The sequence below is a fragment of the Falco cherrug genome, chromosome 6 (assembly GCF_023634085.1).
Source record: "Falco cherrug isolate bFalChe1 chromosome 6, bFalChe1.pri, whole genome shotgun sequence".
Classification (NCBI taxonomy): domain Eukaryota; kingdom Metazoa; phylum Chordata; class Aves; order Falconiformes; family Falconidae; genus Falco; species Falco cherrug.
In genome coordinates this window covers 45,255,712-45,280,094 of record NC_073702.1, presented here as the reverse complement: position 1 = coordinate 45,280,094, position 24,383 = coordinate 45,255,712, and the positions used below count along the sequence as shown (strand labels likewise).

The window sequence follows — 24,383 nt, the reverse complement described above, 5'->3', positions numbered from 1 at the left end:
ATTCCTTAAGATGCAACAGCAGGCGTTAGGTGCAGTGATTTCCAGTACTGCTGGCAAAAGAAGAAGAGATTGCTAAACTGAAAAAAACAGTGTGAAAGAAACTGCAAAGTTGTCTTCTGAAGAACACATGTATTCTGAGACTTAAATGCATCTTGAGCACTGTCCAGAGAAGTCCGAACATGACTTCTGCACATCTTATCACTTCACCGATGGCGGTAAAAAGGAACCAAAACATCTAAACCCTTTGCTCTTAGAATCAATAGTCCAAACCAAAGCCACTATCTTCAGAATCGGCACACCCCCACACACAAAAAAAAAATCATGCTCCTTTATACGCATAAGCACAGCATGGCTCTTCCCTTTTAACACCCACAAAAATTCTCCTGGCTACAGCAGTCAGGTACATATCTACCCACAATGGGAACACAGATAAGAAAAAGTTCAGTTGGCATTCATATATTCAATGTGATACAAATTATTGTATTATTCAATGTCCAAGAGCAAACAGCAGCCCAAATTTTGAGCTTGTGCTTATATCCTGAGTAACATCACCTGTCCTTCTCAGATCTCCAGTTCCATGCAGCCTGTTAATGAAGTAATCATAGTGGTGGGTGGCAGGTGGTGATGGGCAGGGGAAGCAGTACCAGGACTTTCTGATGTAAAAAGGTTGCGTGGCTTGTGTTTGAACCTTAGACCTGATCTTCTGATCTGACAGTCTTCAGTGTCTCTATGCTGACTTGTTTCACACAGTCATAGCAAGAGCAGAGAAACAGAAGAAAACTACTTCTCTGTGGTCAGAATACCCTCATCCCCTCTGGCTATGTCTGCATCAGCAAATAGTGCAGTACAATAGAAGCAGATCGGTACAGCAAAAGAGTTTTTGCCGAGAACCTGATGGCCATGCAATATGCGCATTTCTGAATGATCACCCTGGTCTAGTTCTGTCTTATTGGCTTAATATCCATTAACATATCAAACATATTTGCTTGCTTCTGAAAGTACATAATCCAGTCTAGTTTCATCCAAAAGGAATCAAAGTCTGTGCCGTCCAGGAGTACTCTCATGTGAGCCAGTGTGGTAAGTAGAAGCAGGAGAGAGACTGACCTCAAAAGGTACCCTTCTGATTTTAAGAAAAAAACAAAACACAAAAGAAACCATATCAAAAAAGGCAAAACCACCAGAAACTAATACAGACATACCCTAAGTACACCTATTCCTAAGTTCCCAGTGCAGTTCTATTGCTGAGACACCCCAAAATAATGTTGATGCTTCTGAAATGCAGTTATGGCGTATGTGAGGTGTGACAAAGCAATGGAGAATGGTTGAAGCATACTTGCAAGAAGCCAGCAACTGACATACCTAGACTTAATTCATGCACCTTCCACCATCGATCAACCTTGGGTATTCAGGGGTTTTTTGTTTGTGTGTTGGGGAGGAGAGGGTGTTTGGGTTGGGTGTTTTTTAGTTGTTTTAAAAAACAGTTGTCTGGATTCTAGCTCCTCACCAAAGAGTCCCTAGGAATCCAGCACAGTCAAAACATTCTTCTCCACATAATCCACTGAACTGCTACTCATACATCTGTACTTTTCTTAAATGCACCTCACAACAAAACTATTCAGAAGTCTCTTAGTTATCCTGCTACAAAGTCAAACATAAATACAGACGATTATGTTTACCTAGAATTCTAGACTCCAAAGGGCATCAAAGTTTGTTTCAGATGTATCAAGAAGCATAAGTCCAAATTGCTCTTGTACAGCAACAATAGAAATTATCCCCCATTCCCCTTCTCCAGCCCCAACCGTCTCAGCATAACTTCTTTCCCAATTAAGTTTAACACAGAAGTGTTCTCCGTCAGGGACTTTGCATTTTATACACATGTACAAGTACATGTGTTGATTGGTTTATTTTAAAAAGATTTTTTAAAGTCCCTCATTTTGAAAAAAAAAAAAAAAAACAAGAATCAAACTGGTATTAAGAGCCAAACATCACATAATAATCATTTTTCCAAGCACTCTTCTTAGAAGCCTCAAAATAATCCAGACCTTCAAGTTCTTTTTTAAACTTAATGAACAGAAAGATAACGAAGGGAATGCTTTCTTCCTGCCAGCTTTGCATCTTATTTAAAAAAGGCATCTTTCTTTCTAGTAAAAAAAAAAGTATTTAAAACAATTCACTGTCCTTGTATATATTTAGCATTATTCCCTCTCCAGAACGTGTCGATTAATCACTTCCCTAACATACAAATACTGTTAATTTTAAAAACAAGTGAAATTAAATTCAGTGATGCATACTGCCAGCCAGTCTAGTACTTTTTCCACTAAACCCTTTGTGTGCAGCTTTCTCAATTACTGTATCAGAAATACAAAGGCTTTGTTAAAATGCTCATTTAGATGACAGTACTTTTATCAAGAAAAGTTGTGAATTCAAACCCAATTTTAAACAGGAAATTTAACATGAAACACCTCCAGCATGTAAAAATATTTTCACCAGAAAACACCTCCCTGTTAAGCTTCTCTCATAGCATGATTACATATTATTTAAGATTACCAGAAGTCAATCTTCAAACTGTGTGAAGATATTTTCAAAGGTCTGAAGATGAGTTGGATTTTAAAATTTTCATTTGGCTCTTCTTTCTTTGGTTTAACTTCTTATATTAGAATTTTTAATCATATCCAATTCCAGTCATTTTCAACCAGCTGCTAGAAAGAATATCAGTTTAATTAGTAAGTATATCAGTCTGATGCTCACCAATCAGTTTCACTCTTCCTGAAGACAGCAATGTGGGATCATCTTTTTTGACATTATTTATTGAGTCATCTACTAGTTCTTTGATATGATCAATTCCTACAACTTGTCCTTTGGGACCAACCTGGAATAAAAATATAGAGTTGAATAATTTCTGCTAGTTTTGATTCATGTACAGAACGAGTATTTCTATCTCCTGAGCCCATTTCTCTAACAAAAACAAAACCGGTGAAGTGGTAGTATATTTTCCCAATGTTATGAAAACTACTGCTTGGAATCATACACCCTGACTGCTAGAAGCAACTGGTAATTAAAGTTTGTCAGTATGGTCTTATAAATGTTTGTTATTGTAATCTTATTGAGATGTTAAGTTATACTATTAGTGGAGATTTCTTCTCTGAATTTTTGGAAGTTAGATCTGGTCATGAGTGTTTGAATTACCTGCAATAGAAAGTAATAACTTCAAGGACACAGACTAGAAATTATCTCCTTTCATGTTGAATAAACTTACTCAAAGATTAAGGTTTTTCTAGAGAAGACCTTCCTTCAAGGAAAACAGCAAGTCATGCACTTTATTCTAAGTTATCTGAAGAGTCTCATTCTTCCAGAAGCAAATGCAGCAATTCATAGTCAGTGACAAACTACCTACTCTTGCATTCATAAATCTACTTTCAGATTTACAGCTCTCTTCCACAGGAAGAGTGGAACTTTCAAGAGCTCCTAACTCACAAAAGGCCACAGAAGATCTGTGTATTCTGAGGGAAATAAGGCTTACTAACAAAATCTTCTCCATTTATTCCTGGAATAAAGACACAATTTCAGAAGGTTAGTCAGATTTTAAGGTTTGAATCCTTTTTCTCCTCTCTCCAAAACTGGAATATTTTTAACAGGATCTAGCTCAAAGAACAGAATGGCAAAGTATATCCTAGCAGCCCATGTTGTCATACAACTTTGTCTTTGGACGTACTTGAATGCATTAGTTATGTTTCTGTATCTTGCATTTTAACGTCACTAAGACTTGGAAAATTAGTAACTAGTTATCAATATCATGGTGGGGTTTTTTTCTGTTTTATTATGGACAAGTCCTATGTTAAAACATCAAGAGAGCAGTGTTACCTCTTCTTTTTCAAGTGGAAGACCACCAGCCTAGCCTTTGAAAGAGAGCAAGGCACATGGCAAGTTTTCACTAGGACAACCACCAGTTGCTATCTGGAGGAATGCCTGGCAGTCAGTTGTACCAGAAGCTGGCAAAAGATCCACTGTACTCCAACAAAGGGTAAAGTCACAGAAATTAAAATTTAGCAAAATGGTCTTAACATGAAATAGCCTTGATAGAAAGTAAGAAAATCTACTGCTGCATGTCACAGTCCATTATGCTATTGATGAGCCCTCATCAATTACCCTGAAACTCTGAAGTGTGTGCAATTGAGGCAATAGCAGAATGGCACAATTTTGGGGATCTTCATGATCTGTTTGGAATAAAAATATACCATACTTTTTTTATAATGCCAGTACTTCCAAGACAAAAGCTATAATTAATTTAATTTGCTGACAACTTTTAAAAGTGAATAAACTTAAGTTTATCACAGCAGTTTAACATGAAAACCCAAACAAAAAGATCTTTAAGATGTTTTACTAGTGTAAGTAAACATAGAGCTTTCCCAGAAGTACCACAAATGAGATTACCATCACAGGAGTAAAGCTGTCACAACATCAGTGTTCACTCAGGTACCTGTACCACAAATGCAAGCAACTCATTCTACATCTCCAGTAGACTGAGAAGCAACATCCACATGACCCAGTAAGCACATCCCCAACTGACTTTTGATAGCGAAACGCTTTACCATCACTCCCCATAATATACTTCTTTCAAGCTTTTGTTACTGTTAGAAAGAATGTTACAGTGAAAGTCCAAGCAGTACATACTGTCTTATCTACGTTCATTCAAGTGGATGAAGCAAGATCTGTATTGCAGAGTAATGCTATCAAACAGAAGAGAAGCATTTATGCAATGTTTCACAAAACACATCTGTAAGGCATTCCATAGCATACCACCAAGAGGGGGATTCAGAAGAGGACCATGATATTCATATGGCAATAAAAAGACAGCATGATTAACCTCAGCAAAATTGGAAAGAGATCTCCTTTTTGTGGCAATTCTGGTTTCTCTACAGACATTTTCAGCTTTTCTTACATAGCTGTTTTAAAAGCAAAAGGTCCCCAACCACAACTTGCATATCTTATAAAAAATGACTATTCTTCTATGCATTTGTAACTTCAGCGAGAAATACGCATTAATGTTTGCAGGACTGAAGTTCCCATGTATGCTACTAGCATTTGATTATTTACTACAAAGACCAAAAATAATAGGCAGAAAGTTCAATAACTGACAGTAATATTCCCTCTAAACTGCAGTTTGGTTAACTTACTTCAACTACTTTTTTATTTATTTATTTTTCAGCTAGCACTTAAAAATCCTAAATACTTTTGATAGTACATTGCCCAGTCCTAAACATTCTTATCTGATTCTTAACACAGGAAACCAGAAGTGATCACAGACTCAACAGATCAGTGCTTGAAAACAGAAAACTAAGAAGCTAAAAAAACCCATATGAGATGTTATCATATGCATCACCATATTACAAAATAACTTTTCAGAAAGAAAAAAAATAAATATCTAAGTTGGCAATTTAATGAAGGCCTCTGCTAGTTATAAAGCAATGATGAAGTCCTGGAATGGAGAAGGAAGGGCAGATTATATTCCACTACATAATTTAGTCTAACAGTACTGTAGTTACAGCCAGCATGAAACAATTTTTTTCATTTTTTTTTCCTGATGTAAGATAGGGTAGCATCACAGAATTCCTTACATACAGGTTGAACAACCCAGAAACTTAGTTACTTGGAGAATACATAAAAAGAATATAAATTACTATCTAACTTAGGAAAGATTAAATGAATATTTATAGTGATGCTCACACAATACGGTAACAGGAAAAAAAAAAAGAAGTTAAATTTGAAGACAATTTATATACATACAATGTATTTTCCTGTGGGAACAGGATTATTTCAGGCCTCAGTAAGCTCTCACCACAGCAGGAAGACATGACAATTTATCACAATGAGAACATTCATAGCCACACAAGATAACATAAAAATTGGGCTGGACAAAGCAAACACCTCCTTCCTTCAAGCTATAAAGCAACCACTAAAGCACAATCAAGAAAAACACCAAAACTTCTCCTCTAGACAGTTTCTTCACCATCACACAATTGACTGGACCCTTTAACTCAACCATATAGTATCAGCTAGGGTAACAAATGGGTACTAATCACACCCAGGAGAGTAAATTATTTTCTGTATAATATACCTAAATCCACTGTAGAAAGAATGCTTTTTTTCTCCCCTTTAACTCGGAGTTATGCTTCAGTTCAAGCAGTTCTGATGGTCAAGTGATTAAACTAAATATCTCACCATTCGTGAAAAGCATGCTGTAAGGATTCCACTTCCAGATCCCACATCAAGTGCTTTGGCTCCTTCATGTAACTGATCAGACAGAAGTTCAAGAGCATATGCATGCTAAGAGAAGACAGAAAATTTCAAAATATTTTAAAGTGTCTATCTTGCCCAATATATATATATCCATTTCTTCAGTGATTTTGAGCAATGCACTGAGGATTTGTGTAAGAAATTTCTGTGTTATTTTCTATTACCAAAAAGGTGTGTGTGGGCGTGGTAGCTACAGGATATAATCATTGTTACTTATATTGACTTCAACGAAGTGTGTGTGTATATTTATTTATTATTTTAGTATATACAAATATAAACTCATCTGACCATTCAAGTTTCTAGCACAAACTCAGTGTATATATAGTTACTGGGAGAGACACCGTAAATCAATTTAATTCTCTTCAGCTCTGGTGGCTCTTACTGTTCTGGCAGTATATGGCCTTTAAGGAATTTAACTTATCATTAGGCTATATACATTGGAGTAAGATGGGACAGAGGCTAGCTAGGAAGAAGGCACCTCTGGAGCATCAAGGAAAATGGCTATTAGAACTACTGCTTGTATTACCTCCACACTTGCTGATTCAAGGAGTATGAAAAAGAAGTTGTCTTTTACAAAGTCAGATAGCCAGGCTCATATATGAAATGCAGTAATCTACAGACACTTCGTGAGTTTTACTTTCCCACATGGCAGACCAGTACACAAGCCAAGCTTAGGTCACAAACTAAAAAACACAGTTTGTTCTTTAACGTTTCAGAGACAGCCATTACCACACCCTTACGGCTTAATCCATTACACTCAGAAAACAGAAATTAACTAGAACAATAAATGTTAACATTTGCTTAGAGGATATACTTCCTTTTTGCTCATATTCTACTAGTACTAAACACAGGATAATGCAAATAATGACTTCAGTGAGTTAAAATTTTGAAAACTTAATTCTTATTTTCTCCCTTAGTCACAGTACTACTCTCGCTGCCTTTCCTTGAATAAAATCATTGACATTTCTATACAAAATTCCTGGGTTTTTTAATATTGGTAACTAAGTAAATTCTAACTCAGCTAGGCAGTTTTTAGTCAACAGGACCAGACCTTTATTATGTTTTGACACTTTCCAAACATTGCAAGGACAAAATATATGCTTCTATTCATCCTTCATCTCAAATAAAGGAGCATACAAAAATTATGTCTGTCCTAGATCTATGTACTGAAATCCCTTCTCATGCCTTAGTCATAAATGTCCTGGTCTCAAACCACTTGGCAAAAAAACCTGCTTCTCAGTACAATGTTTGTTGGGGGTGGGGTGGGTGGGGGGTGTTCCTGTCCAAAGAATTAGAGGCATTACAGCAATACCAACCATATAAATCACTGTTATCCATTTCCAAATTCTTTTATTTTCATAAATTACAGAGTCAGAAAATTTAGGTTGGAAAGGACCTCTGGAAATCCCGCGGTCCAAACCTCTTTCAACATGGGCAATTTAAGTTAGAGCCCTGTCCAGTCAGCTTCTTTGTATATCAAAGAACAGAATTTCCACAATCTGCAAATCTGTGCCAATGCTTAACTACCCTCAACAGGATTATTTTTCACCCTAGAAACTAATCAATTTCCCATGTTGCACTTTTTTTGTCCACTACCCATCATCCTATTGCAGTGCATCTCTAGGAAAAGTCTGGCTCAATCTCCTCTGTGCCCTCCCACTAGGCAGTTCACAACAGCATCACTGCAATCAACTGTTCATTAAATTTGCTAGGATAAAATATTTTATTTCAGAAGCATCTGGATGTTTATAAAATCACCAATACTTATAAGTTTAAAGCTTACCATATGTGGAGCACTGATTGTTGCTTGGAAACCTGTAAAACGAGAATGGAAGAACGCATTGATCATTGTTCAGGCAGCAACCTTATGATCTTTATGACCTTGACTGTAAAACGTAATACCTTAGTTGTTGCCCTCATTCAGGGCACTACACACACACCCCAACAGTCAGTGCTCTGCTTCAGAAGTGAGTTAAGGTACATCATCTGAGAGCTATGCCATGCCAACTCTGGACAGTAAAGAAAAAAGGTTCCGTCCTTGATCTCAGTTTCAGTCTCCATTTTGTTACTACATTGCCTCAGCTTGATCAAGTATGTTGAATTCAGAACAGTAATGTCTCATAGAATAACAATGCCTTTTTCACTCACTCCCTATGTAAAAACCTGACTTAGTTTGGTGTGGCAGGGACCATTGAACTTCTGGAGACAATAACCTCACCTATTTTGCAAACTGTGAGAAAACATGGAGGAACACTCACCTATATATGTTTCTGTGAAGATATGCAAGTTTTTGAGTGTGTATGTATCCTGACAGATTTGGTTTTGGGTTTTTTTAGTTTTCCTATACAACTAATAAAATTCTAATAAAATTCATAGTTCTCACGACCCACTATTAGGGGAGGGCTGGAGGAGGGAAATAAATACAAAATTACTACATTCATGTAATTCACTCTCCTGCCTTGGAAAGGTAAAACTGGGATCAGGATGGGAAATAACCGTCGTAAACAATGGTCCTATTGTTACCAAAATCTCGGAATAAAGAACTTATCAACACCAATGTGATGCAGATAAGCAGACACTTCTTTATTAACGGCCGGGTGCATGAGTGAGTCCTCTCACGATCAGCGCACACCAAGTTTCAAAATCATACACCTTATATAGGACTTACTTAATATTAATTAAGTATTCACACATAAACATAGTATTTCCTGAAAATCATTAACATACTCTCCTCCCATATCCAATTCTGTGCAGTAAAGTTAGAAAGGTCTGGAAATGGGTCTGGGGTATTATTCGGGGAGGTGGTACATGAGTCGGTGGTCGCGATGCCCCCTGCCGGAATTACCTTTTACCTACATTCACTGTTTCTTGGCAGGTAGCTTAAGAGTTGCTTCATTCGACTCTCCCCCAGTTCCCATCAATTCTACATTCTGACATCTCAATACATTCTCCTAGGCTACACGTAAACACTGTATCCAATCATGCATTGAAACACGAAACTGTTATCTAAGTTCTAAGCATTCCTACTAAGTGATTCTGACCAATTCCTTTGGCCTTGGTATGGGGCTGTACAGAGGATTTCATAGTAGCTGTCGGTTGCTATGCAAACGCAAATTCCACTAGAATATTTCTTATAACTCTATATTCCTATTAAAATCAAAAGTGGTTAATTCTAACTAATAGCAGATATGTAACACTATCAGAGCAGGTCTTCCATTGAAAACCTATTTTCCTATTTAAAAAAATAAATCTCATTTAAGGGTTTAAGCAACTCGACAGAAATGATTCAGTTGAGATCAATGCAAAGAGAGACACTGTTTCTGATATAAATGGGATACAAATGATTTAAGTATTTAAACATCAGCTGCACCACCACAAATTGCTGTGGTTTAAAAACTAAATACATATATATACACATATTAATATTGACAAAGAACATCTATCTACTTGACGTATCCAATTATGCCAATTGCATTCTATAACAAATTGAAACTTAGTTAAAAGATACTGAATAAATAATGAACTAAAGCTTCAAAATTTTCTAAAAATGTTCACATTCTTAATATTTGACAAAGGCAGTCACAGTTATGCAAATTAGAACAATCTCAATAAATTTTACAAGATGCTCTTACCTATAGACTGTGGAGAATCCATATAAGGGTTGTATTTTGCATAGTGGCAACGGTCTGTAGCCAGCATTACTTCAAATACCTTGTCTGATTTGATGATTCCATTTTCTATAAATAAGCAAATAAATACATAAAATTTCAGGCATTTTTTCTCTTCTGCAATGCAAGAGCATGTGAAATACGTGAATATATTCCTAATATTGTGAGAAATCATGCCACCTTACCCTCTAACACTCTAACCCTTATCATACAAGAATTAAGCTGTGGTCCACAGATCAAACAATGCTTAAGCCAGTGAACTTTGAACAAGACTTTCCCAGCAGTTACAGATGCTTTTCTGAAACAGTAGAGACCATTTGCAAAGATCTATCTCCTTGAAAAACCTCAGCTTCACACACACCTTTGATATTCCTGAAAACATTCAGCAAGAAACTGATATTACTCTACACAGCAAACAAGACACACTTCATATTTCTAAAAGGCTATGTAACTATTGAAAAATATACAAAAACAGGTGAAGCTGCAGCATCCTTGCTCAGTATTTTATTTTCAAGATTGTTCCTTTTTTGTGTTGGCAAAAGAAAAACACTTTTGTAAAGAAACTCCTACAGAAATGGGGCACACTGAGGCCAAAAAGCTTTTATATCCAAATGCTTTGAATCTTTGTTCACTTTTCAAAATAAAGTGTCAGAAGCACTGTGCAGCGCAGCCATTTTTCCTTGCAATTTTATTGAAGTTTTAACATTGATAATTCTTTTTTTAGAGTTCTGAAGAGACATCTATGATTAACAGAAAACTTTAGAAAAACAAGATGTTAATTAGTCACTTGTATTAAAGGACACAGTATAAGCTACAAAGAACTGAATTTTCAACAATGGATTGCTTCATTGAACTACTTTAAACAAGGAAGATTTATTTGGAAAATTATACTTGGGAAAAAAAAAGATAATTTCAGGTCCTTTAAAATCTAATCCAAAATGCAGTATCACAAAAATCAGATTAAGGAGCTCTTGTAAGATAGTCCTAAGTGAAGTTGTACCAGTGTTTTTTTTTAAATTAATACCAACACTAACACATGTGCCCAGGCCTGAGCTAACTCCTGTAGAGGCTTCCCTGACTGTTTACAGTACCAATCATAGGATTTTCTTTTGGTTTTTTCTTGTCTGCTACCTGTATCCAGGATTTAATTATCCTATATAACTAGGCTTGAGTTCAGAGAGCAAAATAACCCCCCAAGTCATTTCGCTTTTTGGTCTGAAGACAAAGTATGAAATAGAACTGCAATAGGAATTTTACTACCAAATTATTAAGGAAAAGAACAATTCTTTAAAAAAATTAATAATTTTTTTTAGAATTATTTCCATAACTTCTAAGTCCCAGAAAAAGCTCCCCTCACAGACTATACACATTACATATATCCTGCGCTTTGACTCTTAGAAATGTATACTACAGTTCCAGTTAGAGGAAACTCCTCATTTCAATGCAAGTTTTTTAATCTGAGACAGCAGACTTTCACAGGAGTTTCTAAATTTACTCATTGAGCAAAATTTTATCCCAAAAGAAAAGCAAACAAACAAATCAATCCACTAATACACTGGCACTGACAATATAAGATAGTAAGGAAAACAAAACTAATTTTCCCCTGACTACTTGGCATAGAAACAAAACAAATAAAAAATATCAAAATTTTACTGTTAGATTCTTACTAGGTATCACCAAGAAGTTAGTATCTCTAAAAGAAATGTACTTTAAGAAAAAAAAAAAAAAAGAATAAGCGAAGTTAATTATAACAGGAGTGAAGAGGTAAAGGTTCTGGGGGGCTGAAGAGAGGTCAAAAAGCAGCAGCTGAGAAGCACTCAGGAAAGATCTAAAATAGCAATTTATTCCTTGAGATTCTGTATTGTGCAGATAGATGCATACCTTCTAGAAGCTATAGGTAGCCATCCACCCTTTCCTTTTATGCCTTGGGGGAAAAAAACACGCGGTGAATGCAAAGGTCAAGCTTCCAGCTTGAAAGAGCAACTGCAGGGCCCTGTGGTAAGGCAGAGAACATCCTCGGTACTGCTGTAACCACAAGCTTCTTCCAAACCTCTGGGCTACACATAATCCATTTCCCCTTTTTAGAGAACTCCATGCCTGCCACCTCTCTCATCTACTCCTGTCATCAAAACAGTATTAAGCAAATTTACCTCTGAACATCTACAAATCTTATTCTGCCTCCATTCTATTATTTTACTTACAGATTTTACCCTTCTTCCCCCAACTTTTTTAATCACAGTATAAGAACTCTATGGCAGAGATCATCTGTGGAAGTCTGTGCAAAACTAAACACAAAAACTGTGTTCCACGCAAAGCATGTATAACCAACTGTAATGCTTACACTGACGGGCAAGTGACCAACAAAAATTGAAAACAGTAGCTACTAACGTTCTACAAATTCTGAGCATTCAGGACGCTCTCATTCAGCAAACACTCATGAGTTTTGCCGACTATTGGATCGTCTTTGATTAGTATCATCTTTTTCACCAGTAAATAGAAGTTAATCAAGTTACCCATACTCAAGAGTCCCCAGCAGAAACAGTGGTAAAAGCTACATCTCATGTCTGAGCCATGTACTTCAATTACTGAGTAATGCTCCCTCTTCATAAAAAAATCCCCCTCTCAGCTATGAATGTGGAATTACAGAGCATCACATTACCCCCCATAGATTAAGTCTGCTTTACAAATATGCTTATTATACAATGGAGACAACTGCAAATTTTAGGTGGGAATTCACAAAAGCAATTAAGCCCTAAACAGTAAAGTCGATATTGACTTTGTAGTAATTTTTGCTGTGCTGGTAACAAAGAATTTTTTTTAGTCTCATGGTTGAATATAGAGAAACACAGCAACTGCAAGGTACTGAACTCCAATGGAAGTCTTTTCCTTCCTGCAGCAGTCCGTCCCAAGATGACCAGCATCCAGGACCTTAATTCTGTCTGAAACAAATCTCTATCAAATTCTGAATTAAGTTCAAAAAACAAGTATATCCCCTAAAAAAGCCAATAAGAGTTTATATTGCAAAGACGACATTCTAATTTCATGCCATCTCTAAGTGCCAAAAAACCAAGACAATCAACAGTAATTAATAAAATGTCAGTGCAAAACATTTTCTATATCTTAAAAGGAAGCTATATATTGCAGTAAAATATTTCACAATTATATATAGGTTGATTATCCTTCTCAATGGTAACATGATTAGAAGACTCTCCTTGAACAGACCGCAGAGTTTCAAGACTGATAATACTGCAAACAAATCAGATACCAAATTATAAAGTGTTTACATGCAAAGGCTCATATACAAACACACTAGCTAACAGCTTAAAATAAAAATTAAGCTCTTTAATAAGAGTTATATGTGCACAACTCCTAAGCTTCAAAGGGCTGAAGGCAAAAAGTAACCACTTAAGAGTGGAGCACAGCCTGCAGAGTTCAAGAGTTACTCTGTGGAGAGACTGCGCCAATGGCAACTTGACATAATTGGAGCATGTTTTGAAAACTCACTCTGGTCTGCCTCTTTTCCACAAATAACACCAGGAAAACAGGAAAAGAGCTCACAGAGCAGTCCTTGGATTTGAAGGTAGAAATATACCGCTGTTGAGTGTAACCTGGGAAACTGGACAACTGGCTGTCAGAAGAAGGAAAAAAAAAGAGCAGAGGTATGTAGAATTGCAACAAATAAACCACCTATCTTTTTATTTAGCAACAAATGCATTCCTGAAGGGCTTATCTTTTGTTGATCAAACACGTTTCTAACCAAACCATAAAATACTAGCAGTCAACATCTACATCAGCACTAGCTTCCAGATCAGAAAAAGGATGTCTCATTGCCACATGATAAAAACCAGTACACAAGCTTACTTTATAAACAGCTACTCAAACACCTCCTGTTGCTGGCTTTACATAAACAAAACACTCACGCACATCCCAAAACCATTTACTGTGGGGCTATATCAGCATCCACATAGTTTAGTTTCTGCTCGGATTACTTTCTCCATAACCACTTCACTTATGAAAATGACCTTTCAGCAAAACTAATATTTTTAAATCATACAGAGGTCTTAAAGCATGATGCAAAACGCATACAGCTCTATACTATAAAAGATGAAATCAAGTAGATTAGTATTACTCAAGTGACAAAAAACAGTTTCCAGATGACTCCACCCGACCCACACAAACCAGACAGCAACATTCAAGAGGAAAGGGGGCTGTAACAGAAACACATCTTTATTTTTCAAGCAATGTGAAGTTAGTTGGTGATATTTTTAAGGTTGGGGTTTTTTTATGTGGGGAAAGGAAGAAAAAAAGATGGGAAAGCAATTCAGTTAATAGAATTTTCTTTAAGTAACAAGCATAGGAAGATTTCAGTGTAAACCATGAACACAAAGAAAGCACTTTGAACAAGAAGTGATGGATCAGCATCCCAACATCCAACAAAGGACGCTGACCCCAAAACACACAAAGCTCTTTGTGCTAAAGAAACTGAAAGTAGGTGTTTGCAAACAAGTGTTTTTTAAGTCGCTCACACATACAAACCTCTAACTCTTAAATTATCAGCAAAGTGCATCTGCCTCAAACACTCAGCTGCATGTCTGTTACCACTATGATTTGGGTTCATAGTAATACATTATTCAAAGGGAATGTTGCATACAGCTAACTGGAAGGAATCAGTTGAGATTCTGTTGTTCAGAGACACAACAACAGAAAGGCTGTGGGAAGTAAGCATCCATAAGAACTAACCTTAGAGTCCAGAAATTAAACACAATGCTCAAATCCCACAAAAATCCCAAAGAGGCAGAAATTAAAAATAGAATAAAAATTCAAAAAAATAATTAGCATCCAAATGCTACTCAGAACACGCCAAGGTAAAACCACATGGGAACCAAGAGCTAGGTTCAACACAACAAACTAGTATACAGCCTCAGGATTCAGTTAAATACAAATTTACCCTCTAAAATTTCACTTCTACTTTATGGGAGTACGCCTTCCCTATTTAGTAACTATCACCTTCAAAAACAACCTGTCCATTTTGGTATAATGGATAAGAGCTCTCTACTAATTTTCATGGATCTGAAAGTCTGCAGATAACCGATTTAGACATATTTAGTCACAGTTGTATTGCTCCCTCATACTGTAGGCCAATGTTGCAAAGTTGGTATCAACCATTTTCTTCGCCGGGGGTGGAGAAAGGCATGCTAGCTCTTTGCTCATAGTCCTACAGCACATATCTTCATCACAAAAGCTGTCCATAATGTACTCACATTTATCAAAATGGTTACGTTGATTTCATCTAAATCTGTATCAGCAGCTGAATGAAGAAACTTTTGGGAGTACATGAAAGAAGAAAGTGACTTTAAGGTTGGATTCAGCATCCAAGAACCCAGAACTGCACTTTCCAATAAACTTCAAAGCCTGCATGCAGATGAGGGGGACTTGACCTCTGAGCACACCTTAATCCCTCTACATTTGAGAGGGCTCAGCTTCGCTTACCAATCACATGGAATGCCAAAAGTGAAGAGTTCAAAACAAAGTGGCAAGAGCCATCAGTAATAACTAAAAATAACCAAAAACTGTTGCAGAGGTTAAGGCAAACTTAGCTGGATAGGACAGACACATAAGGAACTCTCTTCACAGTAAGGCCTGAGGCAAAACTACTTCTACAGCTTTAGCAGGTCTTTAGAGAAGGGCACCTTACTGAGCAGGTAACATGCAACTGCTTTGCTATGTTTTCAGAAAAACCAATGCTGTCAAGACCAGCAGCCAGACCACATGGACACACTGTTATTATGAAAGCGATTTCATTAAAACAAGCACTAGTACTATACAAAAGCTAAGGAAGATGAGAGGACCAGCAAAACATGACCCCAACTCTTAGGACAAAATGACAGAAAGCTGTCATACCAGCAGAAAATAAGGAAGAATTTCTAAAGTTATATTTGTCTGACCATCTCTTTTGATATTTTGACAGTGACAGCATTTAAAACTATTTTGTGCTCAAGTCCAATGTTGCAGTAGTCAGGTTCTGAAGTCTTGAAATAAACTCATAAGTCAACTAGTCCAGGAGAGATGTCATTCCAAAAAATGTACTGGTCTCAAACTGTGAGTTTCCTCTGTTTTTGACAGAATTTGGAAATGTCAAACAAAATTTAAAACATTAATAAAATTAACCTCACCTTGTAACCTTTTTATGATAATACTTTTTAAAGTAAAAAATTTTCTGAAGACCAACAAACGACTCTCAGGTGTTAGATCCACAGAAATAATCATTCGAAACACAAACATGCATTTCTTTCCAACCTTACTAATAGCTCTTAGTGAGCCCTTGATACTGCATCAGGATGAAAGAAACAGTATCATTAAAAGAAAAACTTAAGAGTTATATTGAAACCAAAACACATGAGATTCCCCCTTTTTAACATGCCCACAAGCAATGGTAATCACCTTATAAGGGACAGATTTGCAAAATTACTGCCATTTTATTATGGATTGCTACCAGGAAAAAAAAAAAAAATAGGTAGCATTATTCCATTAAAACGGGGGGGAGGGGGGGAGAGTATCTTCAATCAGTCAAAAGAACTAAACATTTTTAAATTAAAATGACTGATTATAAAGTGGTGTGATACAAATAAACAGCCAAAACCATGCTCTCTTCTTCCTGGATGACTGAGGATTTGGACTTCGCTGCACTGAATTTTGGGGTTATTGGGGAAAAGAATGGGTATGCTTAACACTACACTGACACCTTGGTCTAACATTAAGGGGGGGGGGGGGGGGGGGGGGGGGAAGCCAACAACATATTTCTTGAAGAACCACCAGTTAAGAACACAATTATAATTTAGACACAGATAAAACGTGATGAAAGTTTTTGAAATTATTTTTCCTTTCTGATAGTATTTCTTATTTTCTGGGATGTTGTCTTGACTTAAAGGCCTGCCTCTTAGAAAGTCAAGGGTGTAGAAATTCCTTCAAAACATTTCACTGCATTGGGAAATCAGTATAAAATACTTAAATCACTAAAACTCTTTTAGGCAATTATTCTAATTACTTGCTAACAAAAAATTCTCTATGCTCCAATAAAACAGAATCACAGTTTTCAACTCTATGCCACCTGAGATATTATCTAAAATTTCTTAAATTTAGTTATTCTTAAACTAACATATCATGGATATGTTAATTTTGAATTTAAAAAAATAGTTCCATTTTCAACTGTTTCATTACCTGGCTCATTGCTCATTGTTACAGTGGTTAGTCACTGAAGCCTGAATACAACATTGAAAGAAAGTATGTTCATTGAACACACACAACAGGCAGTGTACCTGCTTGTATAGTGGAGGTATTACATTTGGGTTAAGTGGTTTGTATTGGTCTAATTTTCCATTGCTATTTCCCTTCTTCATGTTCATCCAAGTTACATTACTCCTCCTTGAGAAAAATTAGACAGATGTAGAAGAGATTTGGATAAGACAAAGGAAATGACATGGTGGGGGTGGGGTGGAAAACACCCAAAACCAAATGTTTAGCTCTTGCTCAACCTAGCTTAGGCTTAGCAATGCCATATTCAGTGCCTTCACATCCATGGCAGTTCCCAAAGAGACTGGTCCTCAGCAATGAGAAACCTGCAACAAAGGTGCAGATTCATTGTAGATAAGCCTTCACCATGATGAAACGTCATTTTTAACCATTTAACTTCTAAATAATAAAACACTTGGAGAAATATCTTCAGTATTTCTAGTAAGAGAATTTGCAAAGCCTGACAACATTTGAGTATATATTGATTTGAAACACCATTCACACTGAAAAATTAGGAAACTGGTCTCAAGGGAGGCATGAAGTTCTATGGAATTTGTGGTATCTCATAAATTACAGTTGCTAACTTTTGTGATACAAGTTTATTAGATGAGGAAAAGAAAAAGAATGTAGCAGGAAACAAGCCCACAAATGGTTAACAACATCATGCAGCACTTAGCCACAGTCAAGTTAATTCACCTTCCCTTTCACCTGGAATTGTGGATTCAAAAGCCTGTATAGGTAGTTACAACACCATTGGCACAACAAGATCAGACAAATAAGCAAAGAAAGATCATCATACAGCAGCACACCATATTGGCTGGAGGTGAGAAAGAGAGGTGTGATAAGGAAACAATTTTAATTAACTGATAGATTGTGAATTGAACCCAATTTTTCAGTTCTGCAGGTGGGGAAGAAAAGCTGAAAGATGTCAGCATGTAAAGTAACAGGACTTGGCAAGAGCCCAAGTATGAAAGAGAGATCAAAATGACCCAATAGCAAGGTGAGAGAATAGTGGATAACTGAAGATACAGAGAAGTAAAAAAAAAAATTTAAAAAAAAATGCAGATTTAGAATCCAAATATCTTTCATCACACAAGATAACAGCAAACAAGTCACCAATTACTCATTTTTTTCTTGCTTTCTAAGCATCCCTGTACAGTAGGTTCACCACAAAATGAAACTCCAGTAAGAGTTTTGTATTTAGACACAGTCAATTATTTGTTTAGCATGATTTCTAACCCTACAGTAACCTGCATTTAGACAGGTTCCTAGAAGTGTCAGCTGCTAAAAGACCTTAATTTAAATATTTTTAAGAGGAAAATTTGCTCAGGTTTGAAGGCACATGTTCAATTCTTTTCAGTGAGGAAGAAGCAGAGATTGAAATAACTACTCTGTAAAGGTGAAAAAACATTTTTTTAAACAGCTCACTGGAAGAATCGAACATTCAGAGAAAAAGATGGCTTTTTTTAAATGAGAAGTAGTTTCAAGAATCACTGGAAAACAAAGCAGCTGAACACCTCACAGAAACAGCACATTCAAGGACAGTGTTTTTGTTATGAAGAGTGCATTTTAAGCAAGTTTATCTTGTGTATGCCACAAATTGTGCATCTATGATGCTTCAAATTAACAGTGCAAGAACATGTTTACAATGTAACAAGAAGTTAAAAATCAAAACAAGTAGAAGTCACACAAGGTTCTGTAATCACTTGTCTCTAAGTACGCACTAAAAAAATACTCTGAGTTCCTGGCCCTTCTTCATTAGTTTGTCCCTTTTAAGCAAATATAAGGCTTGTAAAGAATACTTGCCTAAATCTGCATGCAAATACATGAGAGCACTGGAGCATCGTTACCATTAAAGAAAAGTTAATTCTATAGTTAAGGCAACAGTGAAATGAGCAATAAGCATATGTTAATATAGTTTCATGAAATTGGAGCACTTCATTGCCACAAAATAGAAGCATTAGTAACTGTCAATACCAACTTATAATGAAGAATATTCTTTACAGCTGTTTTAAAGGAAAAAAATAAGCAGCCTACAGAGTCTTCCATTAATGTTTTTATTTGGAAACAAAACCAGTTTAAGAAGTTCCCATTCCCCCCAGCCCACTTATACCCATAACGAAGTTCACTGCTTCTCTAACCATAATAGTACAAGAGCTTACAGCTATGGAGGAGTTTAAATTTTAGTGTTTCACAAGGGGAGTAATGAGAAAGCTACCCAGTCTGACACCACAGCCTACACCACAAGCAGTTCTATAAGCACAATGAAGAGAAGACTTCTGGCGTAAAGGCAGGAGCAAGAACCTCTCAGCCAGGCTTTGCTGCTGAAGAAAACGTACTGTCTCACTACAACCTGTATTTTTTTCCTTTATTTGAAGTCTAAATTACACACTCAGTAGCTAAGTAACACACAAGAGAAACACTCGGACAACATCAAATTAACCTCATCTACCTTGTGTTCCTAATTCTAGCATAAAAATGCTAGAAATGTTATGCTGCTTAGCTAGTTACAGAGGAGAAAAAAGTTAAATATACCGAAGTATTTACTACCCAAAAGGAATTCCCTAGAACATTTTAGTCTTTCTGTAACCAACGTTTAAGTTTGTTTCTAAAGCTGGGATATATAATTCTCTCAGATATGTTTTTAACAAAGTATCATCGTACCCATAGAGCTTCTTACTTAAAAGTTACGGTCTTAATCCTGCAACTGCTCTGCACTGATAAACCCCCTACACCATCACTAGAGTCCCACAGAGGTCAACACCACAATCTTACTGCAAGATCAAAAGCCTCTGTGCATCCGCAACATTTTATTTCCAATCCACTATTTAACATCCCTTAAAATACTCTGGCATAAGCATACAAAACAGAGGAGAAAATTGCATAATTTTCCAGGTAATTATTATCGCTGCATATTTTGTCATTACAGTATTAAACTCTTCTGGTTTACCTTCCTCTTCCTGTACTACTGTTGTTGTGTACTAACTATTAATAATTATGAAAAAACTAAAAAACATTATATTTGAGAAGCCCTAAACAGTTCCCATGTGTTGAAAAAGACTGTCATTGTTTTCTTCAACAAAGAAATTAGTTTTGCCTTCAGGTTCTCAGAGGCATAGACAATTCTGGCAGTAATCACTTTCTGGATGTATTTTGGAGCTTGACATTCATTTTTACATGTGAAAGTTTTTCCCTGCTGTGTAAGGGAACAGAATTTCCATAAAACAGTATTTCTAGATGTTACAGTTGCAAAACAAAAAAATGCACCGCAACTCTCATAACTGGAGGTTATTATCTATTTGTTAAACAGTTTTTACAATGAAACTGAAAGTCATTTTGGCATATATTGCTCTACTGGTTGGAAGAGTTCTCAAAAGAGCAACATAAGAAAATACTGGGAGACCACAGAAGCAGAGGATCTAACATAAGCAAACTAGAGAAAACAAGAAACATTATTCTCCTACATCTTCAAAATAACCAGGAGGCCAAACAGGTGAAGCTGCCCGCGGCCTTGCAGCATCACTAAAATAGGAGACAACTGCTGTAACACAGGCTCCAAACCGACAACCTTCTGTGTCTAGGACACGGACTTGAGGAGAGGAAGGGAAAAACCAGGAATACAGAAAAAAAGGACACTGAAAACGTATCTAACACGGGTTAATCCCCGGCTACTATGAAAAATGGAAGCTCCGAAAAGAGACGGTGTTACCTTATCACCCCGTTCGCTCAGCCTGGATCACATGCAAACGACCCCGCAGGCTTCAGGCTGTACCGAAGAGCACCAAGCGCGGAGCACCCGCCCAGCACCTTCCGCATTCAGCACGGGGACAGCACAAACCCTCGGTAAGGACAGGGGACGCCACGTCCCCGGCAGCCACGGCAAAGCTCGGCGGCAGCACGAACCTGTAACCGCGACAGCCGCGCTCCCCGCCCCGCGCCCCCACCGCTTCGGGGCCGACGCCGAGCGCCCCCCGGCCCCACGCGCGGGCTCCGCCACGCGCCCCTCCCGCCCGACAAGCGCGGCCCGGGCCGCTTCAGCGCGGTCCCCGCACCCGGGCAGCTCCCGCCGCCTGCAGCCGGGGCCCGAAAGCCCCGGGGACGGCCGCTGCGCGCCCGCCGGCACCGCTGTCCCCCCGCCAGCCCCGCGAGGGGTCCCGGGGCGCCGCTCCCCGCCGCCCGGCGGCCGCGCTGACCCGGCAGCGGCGGGCAGGCGAAGCCAGAGGGACGCCGAGCCCGGTGCGTGCGGAGGACACGGGCCCCGCGGAGCTGCCGCCGCGGCCCCGCCTCGGCTCGCACAAGAGCGTTACGGGCAGACAGGGACGCGGCGGCGGGAACGGGGCCGAGGGGGGTGGCGGCGGGCTGACAACAGCCACGGCCGCAGCACGGCGCTTCCCCTTCGGGACCGCCATCGGCGCCGCCCCTCCCGCCGCATCTCCTCCCGCAACAACAGCCCGGGCCCGCCCTGCGCCAGCGGCCGCCGCCCTCCGCCCGGCTGCGGGACGGCGGCGGCGCTCACCGCGCCCTCCCGGGAGGGACCCGGACGGACACCCAGACACACACCCCCCGGCCGGGCGCCGCCTTCGCCTCCTCCCCCCGCCGGCGCTGCTCCTTGACAGTTGGCGGCTGGGCGGGCGCCGCGGGAACGCGAAGTGCGTACGGCCGAGCGGCCGGTAACGGGCCCGCCGCGGCTGAGGCGAGAGGGGCCCCGCCCGCCCGCGCCCCCGCCCCGCACTCACTGCGGAGGTTGTGGATGAGCTCCGAGTGGCTGGCGCCTCCCGACTTCCAGGCCATGGCTAGACACACTCTGCGGAGCAGGTACAGAGCCGCCTTCAGCGCCGCGACTGCGCACAGCAGCTTCCCCAGGAAGGACACAACCTCCAGCGCCGACACAGGCGCCGCCTCCTCGCCGCCTCCTCCTCCCCCCGCCGCCGCCGCCGCTGCGGCTGCCGCGCGCCCGCCGAGGGGAGGGGCCACGCGCCCACCGTCCCGCGCGCCCGACATTCTCCGGCCGCCGCCGCCGCTCCGCCGGCCCGCGCTCGCCCCCGCGCATGCGCGCCCATTGCCCCCGGGCCGCGCGTGGGGACATCTCCGGGCGTGAGGGGGGGCGGGCGTGGGTTGCTCCGCTGCCGCCCGTCAGGGGCCGGTCCCCTCCCGCCCCGCCGATGTGCGGAAGCTGCGGGCAGAGGGAGGCCGGGCCGCCCCTCTCCTGCTCCAGCAGTCCGCGCGGGGCCGCGGTACCACCGCGAGTGCCCGGTCACGCAGGGGCGTGCTTGCTGCCTGCCCCAAGCCCCGGTGCCGGTAGCACTCTCCCGCCCTGGACGGGGGCCTGAGCCCGCCCCTCCCCACGGCCGCAGCCCGCGGCGCCAGTCAGGCGGGCTCCGCCGCAGCGCCCCGTTCGCGGGTCTGATCGCACGGGCAGGGCGGCGGGACAGGCCGGGCCTGTGGGCGCGCGTTTGTGAGCTTAGGAGCTGCGTTAATGAATGAGCTAGCGAAACGGCACGTCGGTATTCCCCCGCCACGGCTTTGGCCGCTCCCGTACGATGTGCCGGCACACGCCGTGTACCCAGGCAGGGCGCCGGTGAGGACGGCGGTCGCCGGCCCAGGCCTGCCGCTTACGGCGGCGGCGCCGCCAGACCCTCGCAGCGGCCCAGCGCGCGCGCCCCGCCGCCCTTGCGACGGAGCCAATTACCGCCGTCCCGCGGCGCGGTGTTTTGCATGGGGCGCGCCTATTGGCGGCGCCCAGCCCGCGCGGGCCAGGCCTACGTGTTGGAGGCTGCCATTGGCCAGCTGGCGCGGGCGGCCCTCCGCCCCTTGCCCTGGCGGCGCGGTAGCTGCCCCCGAGGCGGCGGTGACGGCGGGGAGGCGGGGGGAGGGGGGGGGGGCTGCCGGGGGCGGGGGTGGTGTGACCGAACGCAACACAAAAGACAGGGAGGGATGCAAGGTCGTGAGAGCTGGCACCTGTGTGTATGGCTAAACGCTGCCAGGGTGCGATCTACTAGTGCGATGCTGTTGTCGGAGAAAGTTACAAACTAGAATTCCTTTTAAAAGGTGACCTGGTCACAAAATCAGTAGCTCGGAATTTCATAAATGCCAGACTGGTGCTTCCGATGTGGCCTTCACTCTGTGCCAGCGTAGGCACGCGATGAAGTAGGAATCTTAAGGGAAGCCTAGCACCGCCGGTTCCTCCCGCAGCCGGTAGCACAGTGCCGAAAACCACAGAATGCATTCCCTACGGTCACGTTGGATTCCTGGGGACTCCTAAACTCCTTAATAATTAATTTTGCCACCCATATGAATTTACCACCGGTTATTTGTATGTGTTTCTATTGCTTTTAAGGGAAAGCTAATTCCGTTGTTGCAGCTCCTTTCGGGGTACCTGCCGCCAGTGCAGTCAGTTTTGCATTTGTGCCCCCTCCTGGTCCCTGTGTAGGAGCTGCCGCACGCCCCGCACCGCAGTTCCACAGCCCTTCCGCTCCTAACCAAGGGCAATCGCATAGGCTGGGCATCGTCTCGGTACCAGACAGCACGGTTCTCGGTTCTTTGCTTTGGAAACATGAGAACAGAGGTACGTAACTACGCATAGGTAGGCCCTATCAACAGTACATTGTATACACCTTAGAGAAAAACAGGTATCATCCAGCACATATAATTTCAAATACTATATTCTTAAAAGCATTCCTGATACAAAGATACACGCAGCCTAACATACCACCGTGGGAGACACAGATAACATTGTCTTCTGTGCCAGAACCCACCCTGGCACAGATGAGCCTGTTCCAGCTCCACACAACACATACACTCCATCCCTTCATTGCTGCTTCAGGTGAAGAAAATGAAGTGAAGCTGGGAATCTGCTTTTCTGGCTAGCAGTCAGTCCAGGGCAAATCTGGCAGCTGCCCAATGCATATACCCAGTCCCATCCATAGACTTCCCAGACCTTTCCCATCTGGTTCTTTTAATCCTGGTGACAGATCCACTGCTTCATTTTGTATTCCTCATCTAACTTCTCCTAAGCATGATCTGGCAACTGCTCTGCAGTCCGTCAGAGGCTCCTAGCCTGCCCCAGAATATAAAAGGTCTCCCTGTTACATCCAGTGGGCTGGGAAAGAAGGAAAGAAGCCATGGAGTTAG

The 24,383-nt window shown here is 40.8% G+C and overlaps 1 protein-coding gene across 2 annotated transcripts in view; it reads right to left on the bottom strand.

Annotated features, from left to right (window-relative positions):
- Positions 1-22,258, bottom strand: part of PCMT1 (protein-L-isoaspartate (D-aspartate) O-methyltransferase) — a 36,101-nt gene extending 13,843 nt beyond the window's left edge. The window contains exons 1-5 of one of the 2 annotated variants that reach the window (XM_055713089.1): positions 21,989-22,258; positions 9,927-10,031; positions 8,078-8,109; positions 6,220-6,324; positions 2,749-2,869 (exon numbers count right to left, since the gene is read on the bottom strand). In XM_055713089.1, the coding sequence (XP_055569064.1) occupies positions 2,749-2,869; positions 6,220-6,324; positions 8,078-8,109; positions 9,927-10,031; positions 21,989-22,253 (628 nt within the window). In that variant the 5' untranslated portion in view covers positions 22,254-22,258. The remainder of the gene's footprint in view (positions 1-2,748; positions 2,870-6,219; positions 6,325-8,077; positions 8,110-9,926; positions 10,032-21,988) is intronic. The other variant, XM_055713090.1, reaches the window with a different exon arrangement.
- Positions 22,259-24,383: the final 2,125 nt, after the last annotated feature.